Source organism: Podarcis vaucheri (genome assembly GCF_965113315.1).
Source record: "Podarcis vaucheri genome assembly, chromosome: 2".
NCBI lineage: Eukaryota > Metazoa > Chordata > Lepidosauria > Squamata > Lacertidae > Podarcis > Podarcis vaucheri.
The window spans coordinates 132,867,854-132,879,307 of record NC_138760.1 but is presented as its reverse complement, the minus strand read 5'-3'; the positions used below and the strand labels follow the sequence as shown (position 1 = coordinate 132,879,307).

The following is an 11,454-nucleotide window of genomic DNA, read 5'->3' as shown; positions in this document are numbered from 1 at the left end:
GCACTCCTGACATATGGCTGTCAAGCCTCTGCTTAAAGACCTCCAAAGGAGGAGACTCCACCACACTCCTTGGCAGCAAATTCCACTGTCGAACAGCTCTTACTGTCAGGAAGTTCTTCCTAATGTTTAGGTGGAATCTTCTTTCTTGTAGTTTGGATCCATTGCTCCGTGTCCGCTTCTCTGGAGCAGCAGAAAACAACCTTTCTCCCTCCTCTATGTGACATCCTTTTATATATTTGAACATGGCTATCATATCACCCCTTAACCTCCTCTTCTCCAGGCTAAACATGCCCAGCTCCCTTAGCCGTTCCTCATAAGGCATCGTTTCCAGGCCTTGGACCATTTTGGTTGCCCTCCTCTGGACACGTTCCAGTTTGTCACTGTCCTTCTTGAACTGTGGTGCCCAGAACTGGACACAGTACTCCAGGTGAGGTCTGACCAGAGCAGAATACAGTGGCACTATTATTATTATTATTAAGTAGTGGGTGGGCGACACTTCAATACGTTCAAGTTGCAGGAGACTCGGCCCGCGTCTTTGGCAAGCTTTACCAGGAGTGCGTGTGTCCCTTTCTCCACCTTTTAACAGGCATTCAGCATTCACACCATTCAAATCCAAACTCTTCTTCACACCCGCCCCTGTTGAATTTCTGCCTTCTGAGTGGCCGTCTCAAGCCCACCCCAGCTCCAGAGGCTTCCTCTCTCGTCAGACAGGGATGCAATTGGGCTGGGTTTTCTGGGCTCCTTCAGATCTGAGCTTTGGGCGGTTTGAGCGACAACAGAAACACCTGCGATATAGACACCGGAGACAGGCCACTGCTCCATCCATTGCTGCAGCACTGGCTCTGCACCGCAAGGACTAGCGGCCTGAGATCTCTGCCCAGCCCTGCCACTGGGGATTGAACCTGGGCCCTTCTACATGCCAGACAGCTGCTCCCCCAGGGCTGAGCCAAGGAGAGACACTTGCAAAGCTAAGCTGGGACTGGGATGGTTTCAAGCTGGATGGGGGACAGAAAGAAAAGGGGGTTGGGCTAGATGACCCTGGGACCCTTCCAATTTGACCATTCTGACGCCAGAGCCAGGAGGGCCCTGGGGTGTCGGACTGGCAGTTCCTACCTGGAAATGCCAGCAGAAATCAAACCTGTGACCTGGCAAAGCAGATAATGGACCGCCAAATGATGACTGTTCCAGTCTCCTGTCTCTTTCTTGGGCATACAAGACACCCCACCTGCTTATTGGTCATTCAGCCCCCAGCTTTTGGGAAAGGGTCATCATGCTCAGTGGTTAGGTGCTTGGAGTCATTCCTTGCTTAAGGTAAAGGTAAAAGGACCCCTGACCATTAGGTCCAGTCGTGGCCGACTCTGGGGTTGCGGCGCTCATCTCGCTTTACTGGCCGAGGGAGCCGGCGTACAGCTTCCTGGTCATGTGGCCAGCAGGACTAAGCCGCTTCTAGTGAACCAGAGCAGCGCACGGAAACACCGTTTACCTTCCCGCCAGAGTGGTACCTATTTATCTACTTGCACTTTGACGTGCTTTTGAACTGCTAGGTTGGCAGGAGCAGGGACTGAGCAACGGGAGCTCACCCTGTCACAGGGATTCGAACCGGCAGCCTTCTGATTGGCAAGTTCTAGGCTCTGTGGTTTAACCCAAAGCACCACCCGTGTCCCTTGCTTACCTCCCCCCAAAATATTCCTTTACCTCTGTTTACTCCGCTGCCAAGGTGGGATCCTGCTCCCCCCCCAAAAAAGGGCATTTTGATTTTTTAAAATAAAATCCCAGCTCAACGGCTCCCTGGTCAAGAAGTTCAGGTGCTGGCGAGGAATCATAGGGTGGTAGGCATGGGAGGGACCCGGCAGGTCATCTACCCCAACCCGCTGCCAAGCAGGAAAGCAATCATGTTCTGTCGGCCTGAGCAAGCTTAGCTCAGAGCAGGATGATGGGAGTTGTAGTTCCCAGCGCCTGGGTGTTTCAAGGAGGGCGGCCAAGGCTGACCCAGTGGCCTGGGGGAACCTCCATCGCCCCCTGATGACCAAGTGCAGGAACTATACACAAAGCCTTTTCCCTTTTTTTCCAGGGCAGAAGTAAGTTTTAATTGCAGGCGCCACTATTCCTGTCCTTTACACATTTCTCCCTGGTACAACCGTCGCCCCAAAGTAAGACCCCTCCACCCTACAAAAGAAATTGCAAAAAAAAGAGAGAAAAGAAATATATATATGACGTGTACACGGAAAGTCCGATCCTAAACCCCCACACCTTTTCCTCGGAGTATAAATCAGGATTTCTGCCCCGGCTTCGGCCACGAGAACAGACTTCCAGGAGTCGTATTTTACAGTAGCAGAAACGCTTTTCTAAAGATCCCCTTGGAAAATTCTCCTATGGGGCGCAGTTTGGTTCCCTTTTGGGGGGCAGGGGGGGTCCCCACTGTGACGCCCTCAGCTCCCCCCTTCAGAGCTGCGCCGAATTATTCCATTATTGGCTGCCAGCAACTATGCTCCTCCGGCAAAAAAGCATGATTTCTCCTGACCCCCAACCTCCCCAAATCATGGATCCCCCATATCCCACACCCTGGTCCTCCAAGTTCCTGGTCCTTGCTTCCGAGCCCCCAACCCCAACAATTCGGGGCCAAGAGGACGGACACACAAACACACACACACACACGAGAACCCTAAAATTCTCTTCCTACCCCCCACCCTGTGCCCTATAGAAAAGGGCATTTTGCTATCTCCAATTGGAGCAGAAGAGCTGGCCTCCCGGGAAGTCCCAGACTGATCGTTTTCTCCACTTCCTCTTCCTGCCGCACCAACACAGCGCCTCCTGGAGGAGGGAGGTGCGCTGCAGCGGCTGAAATGTCTGGACCCCAGATGGAGCTGGAGAGGGAGTGGGGGGCCGGGCTGTCTGTTTCTCCTTGGTCCCGCCTCCGCTGCCCCAAACGGGCGCCAGGCCCCCTCCCCGTCCTCCCCCCTCCGCTCTACTCGTACTGGGCGATGAAGACCATCATGGCGACTCCGCCGACCAGTCCCAGCACCTCCAGCAGCGACTGCACCGGCCCCGAGTCCTGCAGCAGCTCGGGGATGACCGAGACGGTGGCCACGTAGATGAAGCCGCCGGCCGTGAAGGGCAGGATCCAGGCCGTGGCCGCCTCGCCCACGCCTTCCGCCAGCAGCGAGCAGACGGTGCCCGCCAGGGCGCCCAGCGCCGTCACCAGCTGAAGCTTCATCGCCTGGCGGAGGGGAGAAAAGGAGGACAGTCTCACCCAAGGCTCCTCTTGCCCAGCACCTCGTGCTCAGAGGTAGACTGCCCCTCTCTAAGGAGGCTCTACCTCTCTACCTCTCTTTCAAATAAGAGAACCTGTGAAGGTGGTGAAAGTCCTGTGTGAGTGTCTGGAGGCGGTTGGAGGATGGATGGCGGCTAACAGATTGAGGTTGAACCCTGACAAGACAGAAGGACTGTTTTTGGGGGGACAGGGGGCGGGGAGTTCTCTGGTCCTGAATGGGGTATCTGTGCCCCTGAAGGATCAGGTGCGCAGCCCGGGAGTCAGTCTAGACTCACAGCTGTCCATGGAGGCACAGGTCAAATCTGTGTCCAGGGCAGCTGTCTCCCAGCTCCATCTGGTACGCAGGATGAGAGCCTCCCTGCCCGCAGACTGTCTTGCCAGAGTGGTGCATGCTCTAGTTATCTCCCGCTTGGACTACTGCAATGCACTCTACATGGGGCTACCTTTGAAGGTGACCCAGAAACCACAACTAATCCAGAATGCGGCAGCTGGACTGGTGACTTGGAGTGATCATTTTGGACTCACAGCTGTCCATGGAGGCGCAGGTCAATTCTGTGTCCAGGGCAGCTGTCTACCAGCTCCATAGGGTCTCAGCCTGCATACCAGCTCCATCTGGTATGCAGGCTGAGACCCTGACTGCCCAGCGCTGAGGGATTTCTGGCAGTTCCCTCACTGCGAGAAGCCAAGTTACAGGGAACCAGGCAGAGGGCCTTCTCGGTGGTGGCTCCCGCCCTGTGGAACGCCCTTCCAGCAGATGTCAAAGAGAAGAACAACTACCAGACTTTTAGAAGACATCTGAAGGCAGCCCTGTTCAGGGAAGCTTTTCATGTTTATATTTTAATATTTTGTTGGAAGCCACCCAGAGTGGCTGGGGAAGCTCAGCCAGGTGGGCGGGGTATAAATAATAAATTTATTATTATTATTATTATTATTATTATTATTATTATTATTATTATTATTAACGTATTTCGACCCGTCCCTGCCAGGGAGATCCGTTACCTTCTTCTTGCTGCAACCGGACTGGACGAGGATTGCGAAGTCGCCCACCTCGTGGGGCACCTCGTGGAGCAGGACCGTCAGGGTGGTGACGGCCCCGACCGTGCCCCCCGCCAGGAAGGACGCCCCCAGCGCCAGCCCGTCCGTGAAGTTGTGGGCAAAGTCAGCGGCAAGGTTCAGGTAGCCAGACACACGCATGACTGGGGGGGGGGGGGAGAGACAAGAAGAGGAGAGAGAAGAGAAAGTGAGTGGAGGGCTGTGTCCCTGGATCCCACATTTTAGAAAATCCCAATCGCACCCCCCAAAAAAATCCAGGGCTCGCCCAAATGACCACCTCACCAGAGTCTGGGGGCTTCTGCTTCCCCTGGGAGGGGGCTGTGGTTTTCTCCAATGTCTTTCCCCGCAAAGGCTCTTTCTCTGCCTCGTCGTCGCTGCTTTTGGCTTTGGGAACTGGGGAGGAAGAAAGGAAAGTTTTAGGGGGGCAGGAAGACACCCCCTGCCCCCCAACAGATAAAGCCACGGCAACAAGTTTATCTCCCCCCACCTCAATTAATCTTTATTAATTTCATGCAGTGAATCACAGCTGCAACTCTCCGTTGATAATGTAGATAAACAAAGTAGAACAGAAAAGCTGGAAATATGGTAAATTGTTCCCATATTGAAACTTCCCTCCTCCTCAACCTGTTTCTATACCGACTGCATATTAAACATAATCTATTTTACAATTATCCAACGCATCCAAGGATTAGGACATGTTGCAGGAATCATTCAAAGCCTGCCAACGATTTTACATGTTTACCATGATCTTTTAGATATAATTGTCCCATTCTCTGTTGAATTTTTGATCTACATGGTTCCATCTCGGCATATTCTAACAGTTTAGTCTGCCCTTCCAATTTTGTCAGTATCTTCTCTCCTTTCCAACAATGGGCTAACAACATTCTCGCTGCCATACATAAATAATCTCCTTAAATCTTTCGGTATCTCCACGCCCATAATCCCCAGGAGAAAGGCTGCCGGTTTTTGGGGAAAGGTTAATTAAAACGGTTTTTTTTTAGCTCGTTGTAGATCATTTTCCAAAATTCCTTCATCCTTTTGCAAGTTTATCTTGCCCATCACCCCGAGATCTTTGGCCAAAGGGCTGTGTATAAATCGAACAAAGGAACTTTCGCAGGGGGCAGATTTGGCCCTGGGGCTTTGGCCGCACCCACCGTGGCTGTGTCCGTGGTGTCCGTGGCCTCCTTTGACGTGCCGGACAAACTTCTCCACCACCAGGAAGGCCACGATACCCCCCAGCACCCAGAGGCCCACCGACATCATGTGCTGGTGCTCAGAACCTGGAAGGAGGCCGGGGGGGGGGGGAGATGAGCAGAAGATGATGAGAAAGAAGAGACTGCCGAAGGATCAGGCCCTTGCCCCTGGTGGTTTCTATTTTAATAACAATGACAATAATTGTATTACTTATATCCCACCCATCTGAATGGGCTGACCCAGCCGCTCTGGGCAGCTTACAGCAATTTTTTTTATAAAAACACCATGAAAGCTCAAACCTTAAAAACCTCCATAAATAGTGCTGCCTTCAAACATCTTTGAAAAGTATTTTTTCCCTTTTCTCTTGGTTTGTTTCTGATCTCTCTTCTCCAGTTTTTATTACGTCTTATGTTGAAAGGTGTAAATAACTTCACAACCTTTGGAAGACATCCGAAGGCAGCCCTGGATAGGGAGGTTTTTAATGTTTCCAGATGGGTGGGGTAGAAATAATTATTTAATGATTGTTGTTACTGATACACAGCAATAAAAATACAGTTGAAAAGGAAAGTTGATTTCATGGATATCTACTGGGAGGGTGTTCCACAGGGCGGGCACCACCACCGAGAAGGCCCTCTGCTTGCTTCCCTGTAACCTTGCTTCTCGCAGGGAGGGAACCGCCAGAAGGCCCTCGGCGCTGGATCTCAGCGTCAGGGCTGAAGCATGAGGGTGGAGACGCTCCTTCAGATATACTGGCTGTTTAGGGCTTGAAAGGTCAGCACCAACACTCTGAATTGTGCTCGGAAACCTACTCGGAGCCAATGTAGGTTTTTCAAGACCGGTGTTATGTGGTCTCGGCGGCTGCTCCCAGTCACCTGTCCAGCTGCCGCATTCTGGATTAGTTGTAGTTTCCGGGTCACCTTCAAAGGTAGCCCCACGTAGAGCACATTGCAGTAGTCCAAGCGGGAGATAACCAGAGCATGCACCACTCTGGCGAGACAGTCCGCGGGCAGGGAGGGTCTCATCCTGCGTATCAGATGGAGCTGGGAGACAGCTGCCCTGGATACAGATTTGACCTGTGCCTCCATGGACAGCTGTGAGTCCAAAATGACTCCCAGGCTGCGCACCTGGTCCTTCAGGGGCACAGTTGCCCCATCCAGGACCAGGGAATCCTCCACCCCCACCTGCCCTGTCCCCCAAGAACAGTACATCTGTCTTGTCAGGATTCAACCTCAATCTATTGACCACCATCCATCCTTTAAATTGTAAGACTGTCTTGTTTCAATTGAGCTCAGGTGTGGCACGTATTCGCCCAAGAGTGGAGTGCAAATAGTCCAGGTAAACTACTAAACTACCTGCAGAGATAGCGCAGGATGGTGCACACCCCGGAAATGATCTCTTTCAGCTTCTGCCTTCTGGAAGAAGGTGAAGGGTTATAAAGACTAGGACTAGCCGCCAGTTAGTCCTATCCAAATGCGATTTTCCAAACAGTTGCTATCCAAATGCGATTTTGGTAGTGGAAGGTAGTCTCTATGGGAGTATATTGTATTTAGAGTTTTTAGGGGGCTAACAGGGCTAGGATAGCAGGCTTGTCAGTTTTTGAATGTCTGATGTAGATTTTTTCAATTTCGTTGTTCTGTATGGGACAATGACAATAAAGATTATTTTATCGTATCATAAATGAATAAATGTTTGCTCTCTCCTGCGACGACCCAGCCTTTCTCCACATGAGCTCCCCAGATGTCATTGGGCTGCAACACCCATCATCCATGGCCGCTGCTTTGGGCTCCCTAGGGCTGCTGGGAATTGTAGTGCAAAAAGCTCCCCCCCCCCCAGCGCCGAGTTCTTACCCTGGTGAGAATGCCCGTGGGATTCCGGCTTCACGTGGCTGTGTCCTGCGCCTTCCCCGTGGTGGGAGTGCGGCTCTGGAGGGGAGAAGGAACGGGGGACAGAGTCACAGGGCTGGAAGGGACCTCTGAGGGCTACGTAGTCCAACCCCCGGAATCGCAGCTCACTGGGATGAGAGGAAGGGAGGGAAGAGGCTATCCAGCCCAAAGAAGAGGGGGCAGGGCGGAGGGGGCAGGACCAGGGGGCTGCCCTTCAACTCACCCAGCGCGTGAGGGATGAGGTGCAGGAAGGCGTCTCCCAGAAGCCCCCCCGAGGCGAAGCTGAGCAGCAGTTTGAGGAGGGCTTGGTGCTGGGAGGTGTTGGACTCCACCGGGATGAGGAAGAGGATGAAGTACGGGGCAGCGCTGATGAGGAGAGTGGCGCCAATGGCCTACGGGTGGGGGGAGAGAAAGAGAGGGTCACCCCCACAGCCAGCAGGGGCCCCTTGGCCCAACCCCAGAGTTGCTGAGCCATCCAGCCCAGGCCGCTGCAATGCGGGACTCGCAAAGGCCCCTCTTTTGCAGACTGAAAACAGATAATAATGATGATATTAAATTTTATTTATACCCCGCCCTCCCCAGCCAAGACCGGGCTCAGGAAGGCTAACACCCAATATAAAAACGATTGATTGAAAAACAACTTAAAAAACAAGATTAAAATACAGCATTAAAACGTTAAAATGCAGCCTCATTTCAGTGGAAACTTTTTTTGGGATGAAAACATCAAGTCTTCACCAAGGCCAATTATCCAGACTGGTCCCACATGGGCCAGAAAAAAAGCCAGGGAAGTCCCCAAATAGGAGTTCCATCACAGAAGGAGAAAGGAAAAAAGAAAGAGAGGGAGGGAGGGAATCAAATTGGCTCCAAGCCAAAGGCCAGGCGGAACAACTCTGTCTTACAGGCCCGGCGGGAAGAAATCAGATCCCACAGGGCCCTGGTCTCATGAGGCAGAGCGTTCCACCAGGCCGGAGCCAGTGCTGAAAAGGCCCTGGCTCTGGTTGAAGCCAATCTAACTTCCTTAGGGCACGGGACCACTAGGGTGTTGCTGTTTATGGACCTTGAGGCTCTCCGTGGGGCAGACCGTTGGATAATAAAAAAATGGGCAAAAGGGATGGCACGGAATTCACCATCAACCCAATGGCAGCTCTCTGTACGGCCACCCTGCTAAAGGCACTTATGAGGAAAGAAACCCCACTGGGTATGTGGAACTTGCTTGCAAGACAACACGGAGAGGAAAGCGCTGCGGACGTCTCCCGTCCCCAGAAAGAGCAAAAGACCCCCATCCCACCCAGAGCCCGGGGAAAGGGATCCAGGAAGACCCTTTGTCCCCTCTTGCTGGAAACCACTCACATAAGTCCACAACTGCAGCGGCTCCAACTTCTCCCTCCTCGGCAGAGGTTTCTCGTTCCCAGGGGAGGATTGGGCCCTGCTGGGGCCGCCAGCAGGAGACTCGTGCGAGTTGCTGTGGTGTAGAGGACCGTCGTGGAAATGGCCATGCCCATGGTGGTGGCCCTCATGCCCATGGCTGTGTCCGTGGTGAAAATCCTCGTGCGAGTGCCCATGGTGCAAGCCTTCATGCGAGTGGCCCCCGTGCGAGTGGCTGTGTCCGTGGTGGTCCTTGTGAGCGTGGCCGTGCCAGATACCCTCGTGCGTGTGCCCGTGGCCGTCATCGTGGCCGTGCCAGATATCCTCGTGCGTGTGGCCGTCGTCATGTGCGTGGCCGTGCCAGATATCCTCGTGCGTGTGGCCATGGCCGTGAGCGTGGCTGTGGCCGTGGTGGAAGTCCTCGTGAGCGTGGCCGTGAAAGCCCTCGTGCTGCGCGGAGGCGCCCCACAGCAGCGCCAAGCAGAGCACCACGGCGGTGGCAACGTCTGGGGGCTGGGGGCTCGCGAAGAACCTGCTAGCAGCCATGGCGCCGGATCTGTGGGGAGAAGGAAAGTCAACGGCTGCACAACCACACCAGCCTTCGAAATTAGCCAGGTGCCAGGCGCATTTTGCCCCTGGCTTTTGGCCGCCGGCAACCATTTGAAGATGCCTGGGTGCCAGGATGCTACCTAACATATCCAGCATTTGGGGATTCTTGGATCTGGTCTGTTTTCACGCACTCAGACCTCATCCTGTAGAATTCCATCCATTATACTTTATCTGCACAATCGGAATGGATTTCTGGAACCAAATGGCTTTTTCTGTGCAGCCCGAGAGGGAGGAGCGAAGGACGTCATAGCTAATTGTTGTCGCTCGTCTTCTCTTACCATCCTCCCCACCCCCCTGCTCATTGCTGGGAATAATATTCCTATGTTGTGGACGATTCGTGTAACCATTAAGAAAAAGAGGACAAAATTGACTGTCCCTGGACTGAGAGACTTTCCTCCTCTAAGTTCTCAAAGATCTTCAGGTTGTCGTCTAAACTAGCCAGATATTTAACTGAGATTCAATCACAGTTCGCCATTTGAAAAACAAGAGTTTAGAGCCGCCTTGCCCCCCAAAAGGGCAACTAGACTTTCTGTTTGGGCAGCTTGTTTTAAGGAAGACACTGACCCACACGGGGTGGGGGCTCAAGCAGCCGGTCTACTCGCATCTCTCTGCCCCCCATGTCAGAAACTCAGATCTTTTCAAGATGCTTTGCAGGATCAGACCCAAGCGCAGGAGAGCCTGCGAAGGATGCTTGTCCCGCAGCCATGGGACCCTCAGCCCAGCCCCTCTTTCCTGCCCCCCAGGGAGGGGGCGGCTGCGTTTTCCGCCCCAGGGCTGGCTTTTCGGGAAGGAAGGAGAGGGGGAAACACGTGTTGGGAGGAGACGGAGGGGGGGGGAGCAAAGAAAAGGGACCCCCAAGCGCAGGGGGACTGGGGGAGGGGTGGTTCTCGTTCAGGGAGGGGAGGGAGAGGCTGCGAGTGGGGAGGGACCCCAGGGGGCATCTAGTCCACCCCCTCGCGAGGAAGGGAGAGGGGGGTCCACGGAGGGGGGGTCCCTCTGCAGACACGGAGGCTGCCCCACCCGCCCCCCAAACGGGGGGGAGGTTCCCAGAGGGACCCCCACCCATCCCAGGACCCCCACCCATCCCAGGACCCCCACCCCCTATGGGCCAGGAGGAAACCCCCCCCGGTAATCCCCCCCCCCCCAGCGAGCAGGATTCTCACCCGGCTCCCTCCGGATCCGCTATCTCCTGCCTGAAGCCTGACGTGGCAGCAGAGCCCCGCCCACCAAGCCCCAAACATCGCGGGAACTCCACCCTCCCTCCATTCAAAAAAAAAGGTGGCCATAATCCACCCCCTTTGCCCATCCCTGTGATGGCGCCCACGGAGCGTTTCTGCCCGCGACAAAAATGGCGGCCGCGCACCTTCTTTCCTCCCTCCCGCGATAAACTGTAGGGACGGGGGAAATGGCGGCCGCCGGTGGCGACGGACCCTGCCCTCAACAAAGATGGCGACCGCTTGGGGTTTAACGGCCGTTTCCGCGGACGAGGGGCGCCATGATTGTTAAGGGCAGAGTGAGGCGTCGCTTCAATTAGATTATTATATACGTGCCTGTATTTATAATGCTATATACGTATTATATTAAACTTTTGCATGCATATATATATATATATATATATATATATATATATGAGACTGCATTATATAATATGCATACATGTGCGTGTAAAATAATATGATATAATTCATATGTTTCTATAGGATATATGATGAGATTGCATTATAGATTTGAGAGGCCCCGCCCCTTCTCCCCTCCCGCCCCGCCCCCTTTCGGTGAGCGCCCGGGGGCCGCGACGCCTGCCGGGAAACGCTTCGCATCCGGGAGGCCCCGGTGCATTGTGGGAGGCTGGCCCGGCGCCTGTCGGGCGGGCGGAGCGCGGCCCCCCCCCCTCGCGCGGTGCCTGCCGGGTAACCCCCTCTCCCTCGTCCAATCGGCGGCCCGCTCGCCTGGCCCCGCGCGGTGCCTGCTGGGAGTCTGGCCCTGTCCCCGAGGCCCCTTCGCCCGGGAGGAGGAGGAAGAGGCGGCGGCGGCGGCCCCGCGGTGCATGGTGGGTGAGGAGGCGGCGGCTGCGGGGCGGGC

At 54.3% G+C, this 11,454-nt stretch overlaps 1 protein-coding gene across 2 annotated transcripts; it reads right to left on the bottom strand.

The window, feature by feature from the left end:
• Window positions 1-2,053: 2,053 nt before the first annotated feature.
• On the bottom strand, window positions 2,054-10,905 carry SLC39A7 (solute carrier family 39 member 7). 2 transcript variants are annotated; one of them, XM_082211374.1, is made up of 8 exons: window positions 10,539-10,905; window positions 8,752-9,322; window positions 7,625-7,793; window positions 7,366-7,440; window positions 5,479-5,604; window positions 4,607-4,717; window positions 4,271-4,467; window positions 2,054-3,217 (listed from the first exon to the last, which is right to left on the bottom strand). In XM_082211374.1, the coding sequence occupies exons 1-8, from the start codon at window positions 10,679-10,681 to the stop codon at window positions 2,966-2,968; spliced, it is 1,644 nt and encodes a 547-aa protein (XP_082067500.1). In that variant the 5' UTR covers window positions 10,682-10,905; the 3' UTR covers window positions 2,054-2,965. The 2 variants fall into 2 exon arrangements, with proteins under 2 accessions (XP_082067500.1, XP_082067499.1); XM_082211373.1 differs by lacking the exon at window positions 10,539-10,905 and having other exon boundaries at window positions 8,752-9,486.
• Between the last annotated feature and the right edge of the window lie 549 nt (window positions 10,906-11,454).